The sequence below is a fragment of the Strix aluco genome, chromosome 1 (genome assembly GCF_031877795.1).
Source record: "Strix aluco isolate bStrAlu1 chromosome 1, bStrAlu1.hap1, whole genome shotgun sequence".
Classification (NCBI taxonomy): Eukaryota; Metazoa; Chordata; class Aves; order Strigiformes; family Strigidae; genus Strix; species Strix aluco.
The window spans coordinates 144447578-144471781 of record NC_133931.1 but is presented as its reverse complement, the minus strand read 5'-3'; the positions used below and the strand labels follow the sequence as shown (position 1 = coordinate 144471781).

The window sequence follows — 24204 nt, the reverse complement described above, 5'->3', positions numbered from 1 at the left end:
TTGCAAGAGTGCCTGTCTCTGAAAATCTCAAACGTCTCAATGACAACAACCACCTGTCCCACTTCACTAGGTATAAGTGAGATGTATTTTCTGTACATATTTTCTGTATATATTTTCTGTAATAAAAATGTATAGTGTTAATTACTGTTTCACTGGTAACTTCTTACATGACTAACTCAACTAATAATAAAAGCTGCAGCTACTGCATGTTTGAAAATATTCATTCACAATGCAGCCTTTGGATGTTGGAACCGAACAGTGGTATCCTAAAGCCTCCAGATCTGGGGTTCACCATCTTCATTCAGAAACTCTAGGAACTTAAGCAGTATGATTTAACTTCAGGTGCTCTTTTCTTTCAGCAAACCTGTAACAGCTGGTTATTAGGGACTAAAAAAAAACCCCTGTGATAGCAGAGCAGCCCAAGGCAGGTGTGGTGGGTCTGGCATACTTTTGGATTGTGTACTGGGTTTGAATGGTGGAGGTTTTGGTAGCAGGGGAGGGGGCTACAGGGGTGCCTCCCTGTAAGAAGCTTCTTGAAAGCTCCCCTGGCTCCCAGTTGGACCTGCCTTTGCACAAAGGCTGGGCTATTTAGTGATGTGATAACGTATTTAAGAAGGGAAACCTGAGAGGGGGTGGAGGACTTTGAGCATGAGTTATGAGGAAGACACCTATGTGAACACCACGGTCAGTAGAAGGAAGGAGGGGAGAGGTGTGCTGGAGTAGAGACTCCCCTGTATCCTGTGGTGAGATGGCAGGGCTGCCCCCAGCTGCTGCCCATGGAGGTCACCAGAGGAGCTGAGATTTTCCTGTGGAAGGCCCCCAGGACTCTGTGGGAAGAAGGAGCCCCCACTGTTGTAGTTCGGCGCTGAGAAGACTGCAACATGTGGGGGTGACCCATGCTGGAGCATCTTGAGAAAGCATCCTCTGGGGAGGACTCAGGGGAGAGAGTTTGTGGAAGACTGTCTCCTGTGAGAGGGATGCCATGTGGAGCAGGGGAAAGACTGCAGAAGAGTGCTTCCCCCCCCCACTTCCCTTGGAGGAAGAAGGGGCAGGACTGACTGCATCCACCATCCCCTGCTCCTGTGCTGCAGTGGAGGAGGAGGTAGAGATATTGGGAAGAAAGCTGGGCCTGAGAAGAAGATAGAGTCAGGGAGAGGTGTTTTTAAGGTATGATAATGCCTCTCACTGTCCCATTCTGTCTGTTTAGTGTCGGTTTTGTTAGTGTTTAAATCAAAGTGATGTTCTTCCCCTAAGGAGTCTGTCTTTTGCTTGTGACCATTAATGGGTGAGCAAACCCTCCAAGTCCTTATCTCAATTCCTGAGCCTTTTGTTTCTTTTTTCTCCTTCCCAGCACTGGGGGGAAAGGGGCGAGTGAATGGTTGTGTGGTGCTCAGTTGCCTTCTGGCCTCAAACCAGGACAGTAAGCTTGAAGAATTGCTTCAGTTCCATCACAACTGCAGGAGTCCCGAGTCTAGCTCACCTAATCTCAACTGATATTCCTAGAAGTGTCCAGGAAAACAGGTAAGCCCCTTTTGACCACTATTTGCTACCCTCTAAACAGTACACTTTTACTTGATGTGGAAAAGGACCAATCTTAGTAGATGGGGGGGGGGGGTGGGGGGGGGGGGGGTGTAGAATAAAATCTCTTTCTACTCTCATTGTTAGGTAGTAGACAGGTGCAGGGTTTGTTTATGGTATGCAAAACAAGTGTAACATCAGTGACAGTAGGTAAGCACAAGCTCAACATGGACTCTAGTTTGCTCCTATGTACATTGTATCTTGTGAATAAAGGACTCTAGCAGACAAAAATGAGAAAACAGCATGAGCATGCTCTGAGGTGAAAAATCAAAACTTGAACAGCTGTCAAAGAATTGTTTGAGATGCCGAGGAAATGGGAATAACAGCACTGTAGCACAGTATGGAGCTGGGAATGCTACTTGGAATGGTCACAGCTTTCCACACTGAATTCCCAGCTCAGCTTAGCACACCATGCCCCTGGTGAACTCAGGGGCTTTTTTGTCTATTTCCTAGTGTAGCTGGAAGATGCACTGACTGCAGTCTTGTAGATTCACTGTTCTCAGTTGTGAAATTGCTTCCGTGTGTATATTTGTAGTGCAAGAACTAATTAATGAAAAAAGAGACCAAAATAAGTAGGGTTTTGTACATATATAATTTAAAACTATTCTGTACCAGTACAATATATTAATTTTACAAATGTAAAGTTCATCAGCTGTTAAAGCATTTGCAAAACCACATATCCTACCGTAACTTTATTGCACAGTATCTATGAAAATATTAATTCTTAAATTAGAAAACAAATGTTTCAATATAGAAGAGACAATCTGATTGAAAGACAATAAGAAAATCTACTCTGAAAATAACAAAATTTCACAGGATACCAAGCTTAACAGGTGCATCTGTAGGCCCAATCTACAAAACAGGATTATAGCATCAGTACTGGCTATTAAAAAAAAAACCCAAACTCACTGTACCTTTGTTATAGATCCAAATGTAGGTCAGACTAATCTTATACAAAACACTATGGCAAGTCTAGTGTTAACATTTTGAATACCTTGTGTATCACATTTGCTACTTCCAGGTAGTTCCTGACATCTACTTGCTGAATTGACTTGTGAATTAACGTTGCACAGGCATTTTGCAGGAATATATTCTTTAACACAGCACAGGATTGGGGTTTTTTCAGTCTTATAACTATTGAATTTTACCAGTGTAAATATAAAACACCAAGAATGAAAGTTAAATTCATTTTTTCACAAAAGCAATCATAATTTACAGTTACAAACTCTAATTAGAAAATGTCAAGTGACAACTTTTTGGCCTGTACTGATCTCCATTAGGAAGTTAGGTGTACCTCTTAAATGTAGTGTAAGCAGCAAAATATATATTATATAAGTGCTCAATTTGAAGATATACTAACATGAGTTGTAAAATGTTAATATGTTCCTGGGTCTAAATAATCACAGTTAATAAGCATTTACAATAAAGCTTGGTAAAAAATCCAGTTTACTACAGAGCCAAGTACATAACCTAGAAGCTGTCATATGTTGACTTCTTTTGTGTACAATAGGCTTATCTCTGCTGAATAATCTAAAGAATTTATCAGTGAAGAGTAGTAAATAGGGCGGATCATGAAGTGCATCAAAGTCTTAACTCTACTAAGCCAATTGAAATTGTCTAGTATATGCGAATCAGATTCTCTGAAGTTATTTTGGGTACTTATGTCCTGCATAAGCCAAGTCATTATGACATTACACATCTAGCCAGATTTTTTTTTTTAAAATAGTGGTTATGAGATTACAATTTGCAGGTAAAATATTTATCAAAACCCAAAATGAATAGAAAAACTTGCATCTATCAAAGATTACAGGCAGTCTTTATTCATAACTGGCTGCTCTTCTCTCACAGCTTCTCAATCAGCTGAGTGTTTCTTTTAAAAAATAGCATCTTATAAAAAGATTCTACAAAGAAACAAGTATTTCAGAACCCCCCCAACTGTTGTTTTCCCTTTCTATTTTCTTTTTTACTGGAAAAAAAAATAATAAAACTTTATCAAATAGATACTGCATTAGGTAAGCTATAACATCTGTTGTCTGGAAATTTTCTTCCTATTTCCAAACATGTGCAATTTCCCACATGTTTTGTGGGGTTTCTGAGGCTGTAGCTGATAAACTTATGAACATACGGTAATGGGCACACAAAAGAAATTTTCTGTAATTAAATACATTATAAAGCATTTTAATAAAATAATTTTTGTAACTTCAGTATAATACATGTTTGCAAAACTAAAAGGGTTTTTAAAAGTGCGAAGTATTAAACAGAAGTTTCTTGAAACCTTAAAGTCCCACAACTCAGATATATAACGGCTTCCCCTGCCTATAAAGTAGGCACGCTATTTGGTTGTAAAAAAGACAGTGTCACTTGTCAATTAATCCAGCTTCTTTAATTTTTGTGTAGAAGAATTTCTCCAGTATATTGGCACATTTGTAGTATTCACTCTCGGGGGGGTTGTACTCTCTGCAATTTGTAAAGACTCGCTGCAAGTCTGCCATGAATAATTTCTTAGACACGTAGTACCTATTCTTGAGTCGTTCACTCATTGTTTTGAGATCTGTACAGAAGAAAAATAGATTAACAGCGTTTGATTCAAATACTTTTCATATGCAATATCTCTTTAGACTGATTTGCCATTTAACATGAATTGGCAAAGCTAGGATTTGGAATTCCTAATTGCCTTTACCTAAGGTGTGGTCCCTTTTTTAACTTCAACAGCAATTGAGCCCTTGGAACTAAGTTATATTTCACTGTAAGAATTTATTTTTTGTTCTTAAAGCATTGTTTTGTGTTCTCATACTTCTCTGAGTTTTCAGTGGGTATTGGGTGTCCCTAACTCCTCTAACTGCTCTGTGAAGCAAAACTGTTAGCTCTGCTGAAGGATGCCTTAGCAGTGTATAAGCAAAGAATTCAAACATCACAAAACATGTATGTTAACCTAAAATTCTCACTTCTGTGCGAACACAGCAGAGAAGAGATATCTGTCTATACTACAAGCAGTACTTGCAGCTTTGAAAAAAGATTAAATTTGTTCCACGCTCTACATATATTTTAATCACATCTTCAAAGTTTATGGTTATGTATCCCTTTTTAAGTCATGTGAGAACAGATCTCTCCTGCTTTCAATGCATCATACAAAATCTGTACTTACAGAACATTAAGAAATATTTTCCTTTATACTAAAATCAGTCATCCATAAAATACGTAAATCATCTCAGTGTTCTCCACACAGTTGCTTTCCCAGTAATTCTTATCAAGCATTTAAAAATTTTGTCTACATTACAAGTGTTCTAGGAGTGAGTACTGGAACAGAAATAGTGGAAGGTGTGCTGGATGCCTTGGCTTTTCTCACCTCAGATGCTCTAACAACTTTTTTTTTTTTTTTTTGAATGCTTGAGCCAGGCTTCAGCAGCACCTTTGCAAAACTGTTACAAACAGTGGAAATGGAAACGACTTACTGCCAACAAGTATTGCAAGGAAAGCAGAGACCACAGACCTCTAATGCAAAGGAATTAAACCTTAAAACTTAAGATTTAAAAATGCAGTTGTGGGTATTTTTGGGTTGGGTTGGGGTTTGGGTTTTTTTGGGTTTTTTTAAGAGAGATTTGACTTTGGTAAAATAGAGAAAAACCCTGTCAAATTGACAAGAGGGGATTATACACGAAAAGTTGGATGGATGCTCTCAAATACCTCTTCCAAATATTGTGTAACACTAGTGAAGGGCAAGTTCATTCAGCTCCCACTATGTCTGAAATTTAGATGCCTACATCTAAACTAGATAGCCATAGTCTAATTATAGTACTCAACTGAGAAGGCTGTTCAGCTTACCCTAAACCAAACATTGCCTGGCTGCTCAGTTAAACTGTTCTCCTCTAACTACAGTGAAAGTTTGGCTCCAACTGTCACTCAGCCATACAGCTTTTGTATTGCAGATGAAAAGGAGAAAGAACCCCAAACCAGTATTTCTTGAAAATAAGCGGCTGAAAGAAAGAGCACTTAAAACGGGAAAAAAGTGTTTATACATGAGAACTGACCTTAGGAGCTAGTCAAAAAAACCTACAGCCATACCTCTCAAATATTGTACAATTTAGTTCTGTATGCAAACATAAAGACAAATGTTATATCTTGTATGTGATAGCATAAGAAAAGACAATGCTGTTTCTTTTTAATTGAAATTATGTCTGAGTGATTTTTGTACAGTATCAACACACTGGGAGTGAAAGCAAGAAAGAAAGCAGAAGCTGGTCATGAATCAAAATGTGGTTTAGTTGTGCTGGATTCCTTAGCTGAAAAAAACAAAGCAAAACTAAACCAAAGACCTCAGCTTAATCCTAAAATGAGAGGTGCTGCCCCCACCTCCAGTGTAATACATCTGAACAAGGAAAGGACAAACAACATTCTTACTTGGGGTTTGCCAACCCAAGCAGTAAATTCTTTGTAACCACTGTTCAGATTAAACAGCCATCGAGATCTAGCCTCTGCTCAGAAAAGCAGACGGAGAAAACTCTGCCACGGGAGGGTGTCAACACTCTTTTTCTTCATTGTTAGAAAATACATTTGTGTCAGGGATACAGGAAGCTGGCTGCTGTTTTATAAAGTACACATATATTTGCTATTGGGAAACGATAAGTTGAATGCAAAAAATCATTAAGCCAAATTGGTATACACAGGCTAGGAGGCTGTGCAACATGAACAAACACTTTTATTCTCTGAGAAACTGATTGATAGTAGCCTGCAATGAACTTGTATTTCATTCTCTAATAACATTAAAAAGTACAGAAACTGTAATCAGAAAGGTAGAGGTATTGCATTTCAGTTTTAAATCTTCTGCACTACAAATCAGAACAAGCATCTGTTTAGAACAGCACTGAATCATCGTTGAAATTATATGACCCAGCAGTCAAAAGCAAAGAAAAACATTATTAGCAGTCGTGTACTTCCCTTTGCAAGTGATCCTGCATAAACAATAGCTGCACAATTTAAAAATAAAACTAAATAAATAAACCAACCACCTCAGACAACTCTTGCAGCTCTAAAATACAAAGATAACTTTTATCTTACAATCAGTTGCATGAAGTGTTTTCCTAAACTTAAATTGGAGCAAACTGTTAAGACTTAGTTTAGAAAACCCTTGTACTTTTGAAAAGGTTTTTCTTTATGTAATTTAGAAAGCTTAAATCTGTTTTAAAGCAATTCAAATGCTCAGGTGTTCCTGAAAGTTTGCCTAGAGATTTTTTAACATACCAATAGGAACTGCAATGACCAGTTACCACACACAAGAATGTATTTGTACAACTCACATAAATCACCTCAGTCCCGAAAAGTTTCTAGCTGACTGCACTGTTTAAGGGCTTCCTTGGGCTCTCTAGGGCATACTAAGATTTCACATGTATACACTACAGATTCTACACAAAGGTCACGAAGCAGTCATAAATTTCAAAGGACAGCATCGTACTCTTGGCACTTCAGAGCTGCAAGCAACATATATCTTTTAACATAAAACAATCGGATTACAATTTATCTGCTATGTCTCCAGATATAAAGATTTTTAAACTCTATACTTAAAAAATGTTAATGGCATTACCCATAGGAAACCTTATAACTTCATAATATCCAGGAGCTTCTGTTCTCTTCACAGGTTCCATGAAGGGCCAAGCGCTTTGATGGCTCTTTGGTAAAGAAAAAAGTAAGGTATCTAATATGGAAACTCTATATTGCAAATCATTTAAAAATCTTTACAGAAGGTAAACTAGAACTAGCACTCACCTTCACCTGCTGCAGGATGGTTTTTAATGTGCTGTAAAGTTGATCTGGATCCTTGGGCTCCTTACTTGAAAGAAAATATGGATACAAAAAGATTAGCTTGAATCCCTTATCTTCATTCCTATGATGTGCATCTTACCCAAAAGCAACTCTAAAGTTTCAAGCCCTTTATGGAAATAAAATTTAAAAAAACCCAAACCACCAAAAACCAACACCCCCCCACCCCCCCCCCCCAAACCCCAAACCCACTTAAGAACTCATCCCTTGCAGATTATTTATCTATTTACCAATGGATGGACAGAAATAGCAAATGACATTGTTTAAAGACTTTTCTCAAAGGAATCTCCAAACTGCTTCATCATTTCACATTGTGCAGCACTTACCCTCTTTCTTTTCCACTTGGTTTCCAGCCAGTCTCTCCTGTACATCAAATACATGAGAGATTACATGGGAACTACAGCAGGTCAAAACATTAACTGAGTTATTGCAACTCTAAAAAGATAAGCCATTTCTGCCATTACTGCTGCAGTAAATTTTTTTTTAATAAAAGAGACTCCTAATAAATAACACAACCATCTAGCCTACAGCCCCATTCAATTTCCTACATGCCTCTTCCTCCAAATTGCTGAAAAGATTCTAAAATATTCCTACATGAAACACACACTTTTTCAATAATTCAATACATATTTTACCACAACCTCTGTAAAGAATAATGATGCCAAATTTACCACAACCTCTGTAAAGAATAATGATGTTGAAGTTATCCAATTTGATTCCCTAGGGACAGAGAATAAATTGCAGGAAAGCGCAGTTGAAAAAAATCCCCCAAAAGATGATACTTAAATGTTCTAATTCTGGTTTGTCTTGTAAGTCAGAATAGAACAGAACTCATCCTTGTACAGGAGTGCAGTGCATCACAGTGGTGCCAGAGGGAAATTGCTGACTACACTGCCATACAAATCAAAGAGGGATCACATAGAAAGAAAATTACACACGTATACATAAAAGAGGATCAGCTTGGGATGCCTTGGGGAAGTCTCAAAGACAGCAATTGTACTGGAAACACAGCAATCTTCATAGAAATCAAATCAACAGAGCAAAACAATTACATTTTAATAAATAAAAAAAAAAAGATGTGACTACATCAGTATTTCTAGTCTTGGACCTTTCTTGGGCTGTTCTGCTTCTGTTCTATGTTGAAAGAGGTTGATACATACTAATTCCAGGAATGCTTTCTATAGGAATCTGCCGTACTCCATCTTTGAAGCAAGAAAGGCCAGGATAAACTTTTCGTATCTGAGCTTGTTTCCTTTCTATGAGCTTTTTAATGATCTGTAATAAAGCAGCAGGAAAAACAAAAAGCAATTTATTTGCTTAAAAGCAACCCAGAGGATTAATGCAAAACCTGTGATGAACAGAAACACTCTCACTTCCTAAACTTACGGTCCTGATAGATCCACTGAAGCTGGTTACAGGCATGAGCTATCTGGCCCAACATTAATCCTGCAGATGAGGCTACCAAGTCTCTCAGCTGCCTATTTAAGTACAAATCTGGAATAAAAGGAGCCATTGATTGCTGTATTGATCACAAACTGCACAGCTCCTGGGAAGGTGGCAGCAGAGATAAGGAAGGAAATTTCCTGGAAGCAGGTTTGGGAACTGGCTCTAATTCTAACAGCTGGTGCTTCTGAACTGCTTCAGCACAGCCTGGTCAGAAATTTCAAGGCACATACTGAATGCATATATTTCAATGCTCATATATGTTCATATTCCAAAATTTTAGAAATACCTGTTCACTTCAAAGTCTCCATAAAACTGTAGAAGTTGCTTAGATACCAGTCAGAGATACTCTTACTGAAGATTTTCTCTCGAGGAAGACAGAATGCTACTCTTTGGAACTGAAATTCTACTCAGCTTGTAAATGCCAGGAAAGACTTTTCCAGTTCTAGGGTACACTCTGTTCTGCTTTGCAATCTCATTACCTCAATTCTAAGTAATTTGATTTGGTGCTCTTGATACACACTTAGATGCTTACCTAAGCTTTATGTGTCCTGAATATGACACTTTCAAAATGCCTTACTTCATAACTAGGAGTAAACAAATGCACAGCCATTCAGACCACCACAGTTTGAGAGACTATTTTCTTTGGAAATAATAAAGATGGACATATTTTTATTTTTAAGGACCTTCACTCCCCCACACATAGTATTTTCTCTTTCAACAGAGGTTACAAATGCTAAGAGAAATACAATATACAACAGCACCATCACCAGATTCCAAAATACTTTCAAACTAATTGTTAGACGCACCTTAAACCCTTCTTATAATTTAGGAACTAGTGGCTCTTCTTGATTAAAACAAGTTGTTCAATCAGTAACACTGACTACTCACAAGTCAGCAGGTCACAAAGCTTTGCATAAAATGATTTTTCATATTTTTCAGAATGACTGTAAATGAGTTACAAATAGGCAGCACAAACTCACAAACAGTGGTCTGTGACCAGTACTCAGTGTTGGGTGACATGGTCTTAGCAGCCATAGGCACGTACTCTAATTCTTTAAATAAAAGCTTAGATCCCATGAAAAGCTTTACTTCTAAAAGAACAGGACTAGAAGAGCCCAGTACTGGCCAATACCAGCAGCAAACCAAATCAGTACGTAATCCATACCGTCAACATTCAAAATTCTACTTATGTCCACGTATCATCTTCATTGCTTTTGATTTGAGCAGACAAATGAACATTCTTCATAAAGCTGCAGACTGTGAAGGCTATTTCAAGATTTCCTTGGAACAGGGAGAATAAAAAGCCTGATCTCTGTTCTGAGTGTCAAACAGGCAATCCTAAAATGCGCTTCCAAAGGTGTATGTATTTATTCTCAGAGAAGATACAACAGCATAGATCAGCGTATAATAACAGCTTGCTTTCTAATAATGGTAGACATGAGATGTCTGGAGGGACCATCTCCAAGTGGAGTGTCTCCAAGTGCTTTGAAACTCTATGGACATCCCAACAAATGAGAGAGTGAAGAATGGAAAATAACATAAGCTGAAAAAGCAGTCCCAGAGCCAAAATCTTAAAAACTAACTTAAGTTTTCAAAAATGACATGTTGATGGTTTGGGCCTAGAAGTGTATTACTGCAGTTCAGCATGCCCGAGACGTAACAGGCTACAAGAGATACATCCACTATCCACCCACCCTGAATACATCCCATCCCTGAGGGAAGAGTGACATACCCAGCAGTAGACTGGGATCTGAAGAGTAACCCAGCCAAGTAGAAATGAAAGGGAAAAATTTATGATCTATGTTGTATGGACATATGAAAACCTTCCCAATGAGTGAGGTTAAGAAACCTTGTAAACTAAATGTATAGCACTCAGATATTGTCTGTCGTTCTGCAAGCATGGGCCAAATAGTTCTATTGGAAGGACGATGACTGTTTCATGAAGAAGCACTTTAACAAAATAAAAAGTCATGAGATTTGACCAACCTTGAAAGGACAAATTATCCTTGTAATTTGTATTTCTTTATAAACCAAGGAAGGTATTTAAACACAACTGGAAACATCTTAATTATTTTGCTGATAAACTGCCTTATCATATGGAATATTATTATGGACTAAACAAAGAACATCCCACATAAACTCCAAAGAGGGACAGCCTGGAATTTCAGACAGCCCACCCTTGATTTGTATATTAAAACAGTGGCAGAAAAAATAATCCTCTTTCTTTCAAGTTAAATATAGGACATGCAGTATAAACACTCCATTCAAAAGTCACTCTAATGAACACTACTCTCATTGGGGGAAAAAAAGAAGACAGAAAAAGAAGAAGATTGACATAGCTGCAGAACAAATCAATCTCACAAGATTTTGCTTAGTTATCATCTAATACAAAATTTAACTATGAAACAATCCTCAAAATACCAGTATTTTTCAACATTTCTGTTATTGTAAAGATAGCAAGGTAAAATTTAATGCTTCAACTCCAAAATTATGGCACTGGGACTTGAATGAAAGAATTATTCTGACTAATAAAAGTATACATTCCAATGTTTTAAGCACTAAAGCAAAGAAGAGAGCTAACCTGGCACTGACTGAATTGTTTCTAAACATATGAATAGATGACAATGTTCAGTGTTTCATTTCAGCCTTTACCTCTTTTTGTTTTTTAATGATGACAGAAAATTCTGTGTAGGGGATCCTTGGATTTAATTCACATCCCATTAATGTGGCACCCTCATAATCCTTGATGTAGCCAACATATTTTGCTTTTGGTACTTTAATATCTTTGGAGAAACCCTGAAGAAGAAAAACACTCAAGTTGTCATAATGTCATTTTCCTTTTACATTTCTTTTAACTGAAGTGCTGTGATGATATAGAACCAAATTCATCATAATGTTAAAATATAGACAATACAATGGAAAGAGATCATGGTTCGTAGTGTTGTAAACACCTTCTCATGAGAGTCACTTGATACAAGAATAATTAATTGCTTATATATATAGGAAAAGAAGGGAGATAGGGCAGATAAAGAGATGGAGGAAAAGATTTTTACTGTGGACAAATTTCCTGGATTTTTCCAAAAATTTTCTATTTTAGTATTAAAGGATGCCAGTCCTGTAATTGTTAGTCAAGGAAAGTTGCTGTTGAAGTCAATGAGATGACTGTAACTTTATAGCCAGAAAAAACTATTTTTTACTTTTGTATTTCAAGAGAAAAAATAAGGTAACAAATCCTATTAAAAGTTCCAAAGTTATACTACAGTCTTCATACAGTTCAAAAGTTAATTGAAAAACAAACCCACAAAAGAATTAACCAAGACAATAAAAAACAGTGTAGGACACTCCGTTCGGCTGCATTTTACTCTTATGTTACAGTGGTATGTAATGAAACCTCAGTAAAAACCAGGAACCCAACCAGGACTTCTGCCTCACAATTTACTATCAAAGACTTCAGACTTACATGGAGACTGAGCACCTTCAAACTGGGGAAGGGACATTTCAGATGTAAAAAGGATCTGTCTGCACAGATCCAATAGCTGTATCACAAACCCAGAATTTATTCATTTTGAATGTGTGAAGAATTAATTGTATTGGTTTTATATAGAGAATCACAGAAGAGCTGAGGTTGGAAGGGACTTGAGGAGGTCATCTAGCCTCATTCCTGCTCAGAGCAGGTCTCATCAGATCTGGCTGCTCAAGGCCATGTCCAGTCTTGAAAACTGCCAAGGACAGAGATTCCACAACCTCTCTGGGCAACATTTTCCAGTATTTCACCACCCTTAGGAGAGGAAGGAAAAAAATAATAATTTTCTTCTATCTAGTTGCAATTTCCCATGATCCAACTTGTGTCCGTTGCCTCTGGTCCTATTGCTGTACACCTCTGACTCCATCTTCGCTCTATTGTCTGACCAGATAGTTGACACCTGTTTAATCTATTAAATCTATTTGACAGATCAGACATCACAATCTTTCCTGAACTTGAACCTCATGCTTCAAATCAAGAGGAGCTGTGAGCGCAGGTCAGGTAAGTTCTAGTCTGCTGTAGGTATGTCTGGTTCTTCTTTACACTTCTTATAGAATCAGTGAAGGAATTGAATGAATGGAGAAGTAGCCAACCCATATTCAACAGGTTTTTAGACTTGACAAATTATAGGTTATACTTTACACCTCCATTCTGATGATTCCATCAAAGTGAAATGCAATATAAGCCAATATCATTACCCAAGATGCACACAGCATATTTTGCAGATAGAAAATATACACATAAAATTACACTATGCATTTTATCCACCCATTTTGTCACATCTAGTTGTTTAGTTCATCGCTGTTAGATGTTAACTGCCTGCACCAAGTAATTTCTTACGTTGACTTACTTGTTTTTTGAAGTAGCCGATAGCATATTCATCTGCATATGTGAGAAAGTTGAGAATGTTGTGTTTGATGTGGTACTCCTTCAGATGGTTCATTAGGTGAGTCCCATAACCCTGTGTGAAATGTATGAGGAAAAAGCAATTACAAAGCCTTTGAGGATTGCACATATTAGAAACTGCGGACCAAGGGTTATTACAGACTGTTTCAAAATGACGCCTTTCCTCTAGATCCTGTTTTAAAGACTTTCTCATAACTAACTTGGTGATGTGTACCCAAGACCAAAATGTTTTCAGCCTTGTAAGGGTATCTTTGTGACCCACAAGGGAACAGAAAATATTGCAGCTTCTAGTGTCTGATTCAATTTTAATCTAAAAGAGACCAAAACCTAGACTCTCTCTAGAGGTAAAGCGTAGCTCTAAAGAGGTACATTGTTCTGGAAGTTGTAATTCAAGGTGCACACATTACTTTTTTCCTTTTAAGTTACATATCAACTATTAATAATCACATATTTCACCAATAGCAAATCTACATATATTGTATTAATAGGGCATCCTTTCTTAGCCATATCACCTCAAAACTGCAAAGCAGTAGGAATACCAAAATGCCTCCTTCTAGAGGAACCCGTTCTGAGACAAGATCTCCATTTTACTGTGCTCTGTGCACCTGCAGCAGACAGCCTCTGCCTCAAAGGATTTATAATCTGAATTTATCATAGGGCATAAAAGGGAATAGCGAAACAGTTATTACCATAATAAGCAGCAGAAAATTACTGAGTCCACAATCAAATAAATAGCTATGCCTCCTGACTGCACACAGGAATAATTTCCATTTTCATTCATTCCCAAAGTAAACAAAAGGTTCCATTTATTCACATTTCCAAGTAAGCTATAGCCTTCCCCTTCTGCTGTGAGATGAAGAAATGTAAAATAGGTGGAAAAGCCCATAATAATGTGTTGTTGCTGCATATGTTCCAATTTTAACATCATGGAGACTAACTGGACACTTACAGAAATATACATGGAATTGTTCTGGGTATTCTGTTCTTGAAAACTGGGGAAATCTTTACTTATGTACATAAGCCAGAAAAATTCCAATTTAATTCACAATTTAATAGCTCCAAACATGGAAATAGCCAGATAAAAGCAAGTTTGGTAAGTGCTGAAGCTCAATACAAAAAAAACCTAGTAGTGACACATTTTCTTTAAAATCCTACTAATCTAAGTACAAACTGCGTATTAGTCCTTCCTTTCCAGCTAGTGTTTAGAGCATCTTGTATTCAGAGCTCACATGTGAAATTAAGACTTCATATGTGTAAACATAAGTACTTCTGAATTTGATGAAGCTCTTAAAGCCACATGTTCACTTGTTAAAGTGGCACATATCATGCATTGCACCAAATACAAAGAAGTGGTTCAACAACTGTTGGAGCAAGTCCAGAGGAGGCCATGAAGATGATCAGGGAGCTGGAGCACCTCCCCTGTGAGGACAGGCTGAGAGAGTTGGGGTTGTTCAGCCTGGAGAAGAGAAGGCTGCAGGGAGACCTTATAGAGGCCTTCCAGTACTTAAAGGGGGCCCACCGGAAAGGTGGGGAGAGACACTTTATCAGCGAGTGTCATGATAGGATGAGGGGTAACGGTTTTAAAGTGAAAAAGGGTAGATTTAGATTAGATATAAGGAAGAAATTCTTCCCTGTGAGGGTGGTGAGACCCTGGAACAGATTGCCCAGAGAAGTTGTGGCTGCCCCCGCCGTGGCAGTGTTCAAGGCCAGGTTGGACGCGGCTTTGGCAGGGAGTTGGAATGAGATGATCTTTAAGATCCCTTCCAACCCAAACCATTCTGTGATTCTATGAACTGATGACACGTTAAGTGGTACAGCATTTATCAGAACTCAGAAGTGCTCAGGATAATGAAGACACTTTCTAATTGCAAATTTGTGTTCTCAAATTATTTGAAGAGGACAAAAACTCTGAACCAAAATTTTTAACAAAAAATGCAAGCTAGCAGTACATGAGCTAGCCAAGCTCCTCACTTCCCTTTTCATCAGCAGGGTGAAATGAACAGTGTATGAGACACTGATATTTTATTTACACCTGAAACACTGCAATTCATTCCAGTAATTCTAAAGCATCTAATCTCTGACAAAAAATGTCAACTTTGTGTCTCAAAGAAATTCCAGCAATTATATCAAACATTTTCTCCTGACCTATTATTTTTATAACCTTCACAGGATTTATTCATTCTCACAAACACTTGCCAAAGTCTAACAATCCTAAAAGGAAACTAAGCCCTGTACAGTAAAATTTAAAATAATTTTGTAACATGGAATCAAACTATCTCAAAAACAATCCAACTTTTAAATATCACATATAAAGGAAAACAGTACCCATATTTCTTAGTCCAGACTTAAATTGAATTAAAATAGGCATTTATCTTTCCCAAGAGTCGGCAGTTCACTCATGGGTGAACACTAAGTTTTTCTCAGTTACCTGCTGGTAGGGGTCACCTTCCTCAGATAGGAACATGGGAAGGCAAATTTTCAGAAATAGTCAACTGATACAGAAAGGCACCCAGAGGGTAACAGCAGAAATTGTGCATTATGTGTGCATATGCAACCTAGGAGGCACTCCAATGGGTCACATGTATTTGCTCTATTATATTTGGAAAGGTCATTCCTAGAGAATCACAACGCACCTTTGGGAGCCTAACTTGTGTAGTGCAGTTGGTTGTTTTAGTAGAATGAAAACACCTTTTACGAATTAGTGAAGCTCAGAATAGACATAACTTAAGCATATTCCATTATTGTTTGTATTTGCTAAAACACTTTGGATACTTTTATGACAGGCCACTGCTAAGTGCAGGGGAGTGTTCCTCTCTAACACCAGAGTTGAATAAAATCAAATATAACCCAAGTACTAACAGCTGTCACAGGCTTTCAATCCCACTGTGTTACCCTTCCTCACTCAGAGCTCTTCCCTTCAAAACAGGGCACACAATCTCTGCATGTTCAACTGCCACAAACTCTGAATTAACCCACATCTCAGCTCTAACAGTTTCAACTGAAAAACATAAAGCTACAGCACCATCTAAAGGCAAAACCCTGTATCAGATGGTCATAGTTAGATCTACCTGTAGTCCCTGGGAAAGCAGGAGAATCTCCTGTATTCAGTGCTCTATGTTCTTTCAACACAGCTGCTAATTCTCAACACTCGGAGAACATTTTGTGAAATTAACTCAAAAAAGAGTGTACAGAATAGACCATGTGCTTATTTTGAGATGCAAAACTATACCTTATTTTTTTGATATATCTCATTTTGATTGAAGTCATGTAATGCCACAAAGTGATTGAACACAAATTACTGTCACACACAAGCAATACTTATTTCAGTCAACCACGAGGTGTTAGACTATACAGAGAGGCAATTGCTGAAGACGAGGAAGGAATAGTCCAACAATGGGAGACTACTGGCCACTATTGTTGTGTTGAGAAAGGTTTTATTTATTTAATTAATTACAAATAATGCTGCTATTATGCTGATGATTCTAAATCTGCACATTTGTTTAGTTTTTGTGTATTATATTCAGAATCACTGTATCTTTCAAACTCAGTTTCTGTTTGGCAACTCAGCAATATATTCGATGTGACTAACAAAATTAAGAACATATGCAGCAGTGAATAAGACTCAAATACATTTAATAAACTCTAATAGAGAATAATTTTTACCTTGACTTGCTCATTGGAAGTCACAGCACAGAAAACAATCTCCGTAAATCCTTGGGAGGGGAACATCCGGAAGCAGATACCACCGATAACACGACCATCTTTTATTAATGCAAGAGTCTTGTGTTTCCTGAGTAGACAAAAATAACAGTCACTTTAATTCATGTACATAGTACATAAAGTGCCATTACCTTCCTTTTTTCAGAAACTTGATTCACTTCTTTCCATGATGCTAATGCAATTGTATATGTCTCTGTTAAGTTAGCTGCTTGTATCTACAGAAGAGTTGCTATTTTAACATCATGCTTTAAATTTACCATAAAATTCATCATTCATGCAGCAAGGTCCTGGCCTTGACAAGTACTCCTAGATACTAGCATAATGTCCAATAAATAAGAGTTGTATTGCTTTCATTGAATCTACTGCTGACAGTTATGCCATCGTATAGTTCTCAGGATGATTTTACCCTGACTGAATTAGAAATTAATGGAGTTACAGGACAGCAAGTCCTTTCTAAGGGATTCCTGTTTCCTTGCATGTCTCTATAGCTAAGCTATCAGTTTCAAATGCAGCTGATGAAGCAAGAAATGATATTTCTTATTTCTAATCACCCACTCCTAGTGGAATCAAGACCAGAATAAATATCCATTTCTGTTGCACTTACGTTGACTGCCAGGAAAGACATAACAAGGTGCAATCTGAACTCTTGTATTAAGAATTAAGAATTTTAGTGTAATCCTCAAGGTCTGGAAAGATATACACTGCACCTGTTCTCTAGACTATTCAATACACTGTACCATATAAATTGTATACAGTAAATTTACAGAAGATATCTTTTGGGGGGAAAGGTTGGTGCCAAAAGTGAGCCCTACAAAAAAGGTAGTCTGAAGAGTAGTTATATTTTATGTGCCACCGTTGAAGGAGATTTTATACATTTTATATACTATTCTTTTTCTTGGTGCTTTTACTTGTGGAATGACAGCAGCAATGTAGTAGCTTGAACTGTTAATTTTGTTTACTCATGTTGATTTGTTTAAGCAACATGATTCAGTAAGGATGGCCATTTCAGAAATAAGAACATTAAAGGTGATAAGTAATGTAATAGCTGAAAGAAATTTGGGGAGAGAACTGTTGGACTCCAGTATCTCACACTTGACATAGGTTTGTGCGTACCCACTACCCAGCATATGTCCCCAGTGTGTGTCCCTGGAGTTTTGCAGCAGATGCTGGGGTACTCTGAGCTGTCCAGGCAATGTACTTCACTTCCTTTGGGTCAACTGTTTGCCTCAGGCACATAAAAGAGGGCATTTTCTTGCTGTAGCAATACCTCTTTCTCAAGCACAGACCACTCTCCAGACAAATAACTATACTGGAGAGCACTTAAACTACCAGCAGTTCCTCTCAGCCTACTAGAAGAGTCTTTCTCAGTAAGAAATATGGGAGAAGGCCATGACTCAACACCACTAGTTCAGAATTTTGCTTTGATGTTCGGTTGTGAGGGAACCTGGCTTTTTCAACCAATAGCTTCTGATTGAGATTGCAGTGCTGCTAGGGCTCCTTAACTCAGACAAGATCCTGATGCTGCCTTGTTCTCCCAATGGAGCAGTGCTTATCTCCACAAAGGAGAGGTAAAAGAGTCCGGAATGGTGCTGGCCCTCACAAGACAAGTGCTGTTCCCCTCTGAAGAACCTAGAAGAAGATGCCAAGATCAGTGTCCTGTGCCTGGAGACTGAAGTCCTGTCCAACAGTCCCCAGTACTGTGCTGTTTGTGCTTCAGGGATGGCACAGACCTGGCAACAGCAGCATTTGCTAGTACTGAGAGTATTGTCAAGGAATGTTACTGAGCCTAAAAGCAGAGGAAATGGTTCCAGAAATGTTTTCATAACTGCTTCACCTATAATACCGGGCACAAAGACAGAGGCCAGTATCACTGGTGGTGGAGAAAGGCTCTTCCACAAACCAGGCTGCACTGTTGGCTGCAATTAGCTCAATCAGAGCTTCTCAGGGTGTCTGCTGACACACAACAATGAGCCCACAGGCATCCTCCACCGTGAAGTGCTACAGTCAGTACAGCAAACCCCTAGGCTATCGTTGGACATGGATCGTTCAGAGGCAGAAATTCTGGGAGAACATACTGGACGAAAGGAAGCACACTCTGCAGGAAACACAATGCTGGAAAGGTGGACACTTCTGAGAACCTCCCTTCATGCTTTGGCAGCTGAGACACAATTCAGTCGGGACACTAGGGTAGGTGGAGTACCATGTGCAACCTGTGGATGCTGCTACAGCCGATGTATCTCTTTTCATGTGCCTGTGGTGTACAGTTGCACCCAAAGCAAGACAGGAAACTTGCACCGATAAAGAGAAAAGCAATGTCCTTGCATGAGGAGTGATTTCTCCCATGCTGACTTATATGCTGCTGTTCTTCATAAATCCCATAAGTTCTTCTCATTGAAAAACTTCAGTCTCTGCTGCCATTTGGTTCATGATCGCCACAGACAGATGGAGCAGCCTGCAAGTTAGTATGGGCCTGGAAACCACTAATAAGCACTGTAATTACTTTCTGACTTTCAGTTCTAACCTTCAAAAGTCCAAGGTAGGTAGGAGCCTTCCCTGCAGGCCCACATTCCTGTACCGGGTTTGCATGGCAACATTTTGGTAACTGGGGGCCACAGGGGTGGCTTCTGCGAGAAGCCGCTAGAAGTTTCCCCTATATCCAACAGAGCCAGTGCCAGCCGGCTCCAAGACGGACCTGCTGCTGGCCAAGGCCAAGCCCATCAGCAACGGTGATAGCACCTCTGTGATAACGTATTTGGGAAGGGGAAAAAGTTGCTGCGCAACTGGGCAACTGCAGTGAAGAGAGGACGGAAAATATGTGAGAGAAACAGCCCTGCAGACACCAAGGTCAGTGAAGAGGAGGGGGAGGAGGTGGTCCAGGCACCAGAGCAGAGATTCCCCTGCCGCCCGTGGCGCAGACCCTGGTGAGGCAGCTGTGCCCTGCACCCATGGAGGGTAACAGTGGAGCAGATCTCCACCTGCACCCCAGGGAGGACCCCATGCTGGAGCAGGGGGATGTCCAAAGGAGGCTGTGGACCCCGTGGGAAGCCCACGCTGGAGCAGGCTCCTGGCAGGACCTGTGGCCCCATGCAGAGAGGACCCCACGCTGGAGCAGGTTTGCTGGCAGGACTTGGGACCCCGTGGGGGACCCACACTGGAGCAGTCTGCTCCTGAAGGACTGCACCCCGTGGGAGGGACCCACGCTGGAGCAGTTCATGAAGAACTGCAGCCTCTGGGAAGGACCCACCTTGGAGAAGTTCGTGCAGGACTGTCTCCTGTGGGAGGGACCCCACACTGGAGCAGTTCATGAAGAACTGCAGCCTGTGGGAAGGACTCATGTTGGAAAAGTTCATGGAGGGCTGTCTCCTGTGGGAGGGACCCCACACTGAAGTAGAGGAAGAGTGTGAGGAGTCCTCTCCCTGAGGAGGAAGGAGCGGCAGAGGCAATGTGTGATGAACTGACCACAACCCCCATTCCCCATCCCCCTGTGCCACTGGGGGGGACAAGGTAGAGAAAATCAGGAGCAAAGTTAAGTCTGGGAAGAAGGTAGCGGGGGAGGAAGGTGTTTTAAGATTTAGTATTTATTTTCTCATTATCCTACTCTGATTTGATTGTAATAAATTAAATTAACTTTCCCCAAGTCAAGTCTTGCCCATGACGGTAACTGGTGAAAGATCTCTCCCTGTCCTTATCTCGACCCATGTACCTTTCGTCGTATTTTTCTCTCCCCTGTCCAGCTGAGGAAGGGAAGTGACAGAGCAGCTTGGTGAGCACCTGGCATCCAGCAAGGGTCAATCCACCACAGTTGTACAACAATTTGTCATTAATACAGCCACCGAGATAGTGTTTGGGTACAATCCAATTAGATTGGCCAGGAGTTATGGGAGCTTGAAAAGCTGGGAAAAGGATAACACAGGCAGGGCTGCCTTCCACACCACCTCAGCTGGCCCCTTCCTACACTGCTGCCTGCAAGCAACACCAGGCTCTCTTCATCTCACCCGCCAAACCCCTCTCCAACGATACTCACGGATCAAAGACCAAGCGTGTGATGTACTCCTTAGGCATGCGAGGCAGCTGATGGGAGAACACGTTCTGCAAACCAACCAGCCACATCATTATCTTCTTGTTGGGTTTCTGGTTCAGGGAATTGCCAACCACGTGGAATTCGATCACCCCTCTGCGCTCCTCCAACCTCGCCGCCTCATCCCGGGCTGAGTGCGCCGAGAGGAAGTTGGTCTGTGCCACACAAGAGAGGAACAAAATCACATTTTGGAGATTTCACATCCTCTGATGGAACAGCCTTAAGGAACAAACAGTCAAAACCCCCTCTTTTTGCCAAGCCACCTTTTTACAAGAATAGAGCTGAAAATGGTTATCTTGTTTTAGCAGAACTGACACCATCAAGTAAGCTGGATATAATAAGTCTATACTGCAGTGTACAAAGACATATTCAAACTTCTTTTGGTACAGATTAGGTAACAACAGCAATGGTTATGACTCAAAAAGATCCAACATCTCTCAGGGGACAGCATTCATCCAGTTGAAGTCTATGCCACTAAGTCTTCATATTTTCTTTAGTCTAGCCAGCTTGGACAAAAGTAGTGGATTTGCCTACGCATACTGCAAATCACATATTTTAATGGCAGTGCAGGCAAAGTCATATTTTTTCATTTTCGTAGTGCTTTCCGCTATCTATGCCACTATCATAAAAGCCTAAAAAGAACGTTTTAATTCCTACTGATTTTGCTGTTACATATCTAGCAATTGTATCCATATATTTGAATGTAGATGAAAATAAGACAAATTATTTAACTTTTTTTTCAGGATCATTTTACAATGCCAAAACATCTCTGCATGCACATACTGTTTACTTTTTAGATCAAAGTTTGGCTGCTAGGTTTCTAGTCACTGCCAGCCCCAACAGCCAGACTGGCACAGCATTTGTAATATGCAGAGCCATCAGTCACAGTATATAGTTTGACTAAGAAATGTAGGTGGTTCCAAATCTTCAGCAGCCTCTAGCTAAACCTTGGCAAACAAGAGCTGCTGGCAAAGCATAGCCTGGCGAAGGGAACAGAAGGAGGAAAAGTCAGCCAAAAAAACAAAAGTGTGCAATTCTGTACATGGCACAATTCTGCAATTCTGTTTGTTTTTCTCTTCCAGCAGAAAAAAAAGAGCAACTGTGGAAGACAGAGCAAATAACTGTTTAGATCAGCCCTTCTGCACTAGACAGAAGTTTTTAAACTTTGGATCTTTCATTCTGCTGCAATATTTGAACCCCATTTATCTTGTCTTATGAGCTACATCTACGATTAACAATAAAAAGCATACTCTGAAACTGTTCTCTAACAGAAGTACCTTGAAAGATAACATGGGTTCTATTTTTTTTACTATCACTAGTATCCAACTCTCTTTGCAGACAGTACACAATGCATTAAAAAAATGTAGAACTATTCTTCATGTTAGTGATGCATTTCATCAATATTTTTTGCTCATGATCATACTCTTTGAAAGGTTCTATTTTTCTCATTGACAGCATGGTCAATTTTGTGGACTCTTAGCTTATCATACTCTATCCATGTGGAACATTTATTAAAAACAGACCATTTACAGACCATTTGCAACACCAAGGCTATACATTTCTCACCTCTGGCCCCAGCATTGCTGCAGGATCTGTAATTGTTGACATGACTTCATTGATTAATTCAATAGGAATATCTCCTACAACCCTTGGTCTTTTGGAATCCTCCAGAGAATAGGGTTCATTATTTTTTCTTTTTTCCCCTATAAAACAAAACCAGGACAAATTAGAAACAACCAAACTGCCACAGACTAGCACTATTCTTTAGTTTGTACACCAAGTTTTGGATAAAAAAACCCAAATCCCTATAGAAAGGGAGAAAGAGAAATAAATGAAATATGAACAATACTTACCACTGCTACATTTTTGTCTTTGCAGCACTGGGATATTAGCATGAAACAAGATTAATATACCTCTCCTTCTCCCATACCTCCGTAAAGTCACAGTGAAAATATTTGCTTTTTCTTTTTGCTTCAGCATCATCTGCAGTGAACCTCTGTATTGCTATCTTGGAAGGTCAGTTCTCAACACACAAATAGTGCATAATTCTGGCTAACATAAAATCACGTTTTGGGATTCACTGCAATTAAGTATCCAGTATAGATTTCCTTCACCCTTTTTGTAAACCAAGCAGCACATACAGTCTGACATGTCATACATATTTGACTTAGAAAATCTATATAAAGTTTCAAAATGAAAATATACCTACTAACTGCAGACCAACATGTAATATAGCAAAAGCAACTAGTTACATTCAGGAAAGAAGAGTCCACCAAGGACTAGTAGAGGTACAATAATACTGATAGAGTCAGCTGCTAGCTCAGGATTTATTCAAGCAGCAAACTGCCAAATACTAGGAAAGCATACAAACAGGAATATCACTCCATGGTTAACTTGTTCCTGTATCTTTTCCCTACAGATCTGCTAAAGATCAGAGCCAGGATGCAGAATTTTGCCTTTGTGATCAGCACTTAGCAGTGAGATGTTAGCTTGGTTTTGTGGGTTTGATGGGGCTTTTTTCCCCCCTAAGGAAAATCCACAATGGCTTTAAGATCCTCTTTCTGAAACAACCAGGTAGTTTAGGGCCCACTATGCCCACTATTTTACACATATGGTACAGATTGTTTTCCCACAGCTATAGCACTCTAAATATATGAGGATAAAACCGTTCAAGTAGACTTTCAAGCAGTACAATTGTTTTCTTAACAATGTGATTTTATTGTTAACCTCCCTTCATTGTGGAAATTTTTATTCCTATTCTTTGTTTCTTACTTTTTAAACAGTTATTCATATGTGAATAGACCTTCCTTCTTATTTCCTAAGGGATTAATTTTTTTTTTTTAAAACAGAACTTTTTGAAGCTATTTGTCAAAAGCCTTTTGGAAATCCACATACTCAAAACCCTTTCCAAATGCTGAACAATTCCTTCACAGATATGTACAAGTCATGAGTTCTACAAAAGGCACACTGAATTTCCATGCATCACATTACTGACATATTTATTCATTCCATCCTTAATCAGTTTATTATTGTTTCTTCTAATTGTCTGATATAGGAGACTTGCAATTGACAGTTTTCTGAATTCTCTTAGAACCCCTTTAAAAACTAGCTTTGCATCTGTAGTGTTTCAGTTCTGTAG

The 24204-nt window shown here is 39.2% G+C and overlaps 1 protein-coding gene across 3 annotated transcripts in view; it reads right to left on the bottom strand.

Annotated features, from left to right (window-relative positions):
• Positions 1-2151: 2151 nt before the first annotated feature.
• KAT2B (lysine acetyltransferase 2B) overlaps positions 2152-24204 on the bottom strand; it is a 48301-nt gene continuing 26248 nt past the window's right edge. For all 3 annotated transcript variants that reach the window (XM_074838684.1, XM_074838698.1, XM_074838691.1), the window contains 10 exons: positions 22632-22768; positions 21012-21220; positions 16931-17057; positions 13212-13322; positions 11491-11634; positions 8553-8667; positions 7719-7755; positions 7339-7402; positions 7157-7241; positions 2152-4129 (listed from right to left, as the gene is read on the bottom strand). In XM_074838684.1, coding sequence (XP_074694785.1) covers positions 3936-4129; positions 7157-7241; positions 7339-7402; positions 7719-7755; positions 8553-8667; positions 11491-11634; positions 13212-13322; positions 16931-17057; positions 21012-21220; positions 22632-22768 — 1223 coding nt within the window. In that variant the 3' untranslated portion in view covers positions 2152-3935. The remainder of the gene's footprint in view (positions 4130-7156; positions 7242-7338; positions 7403-7718; positions 7756-8552; positions 8668-11490; positions 11635-13211; positions 13323-16930; positions 17058-21011; positions 21221-22631; positions 22769-24204) is intronic.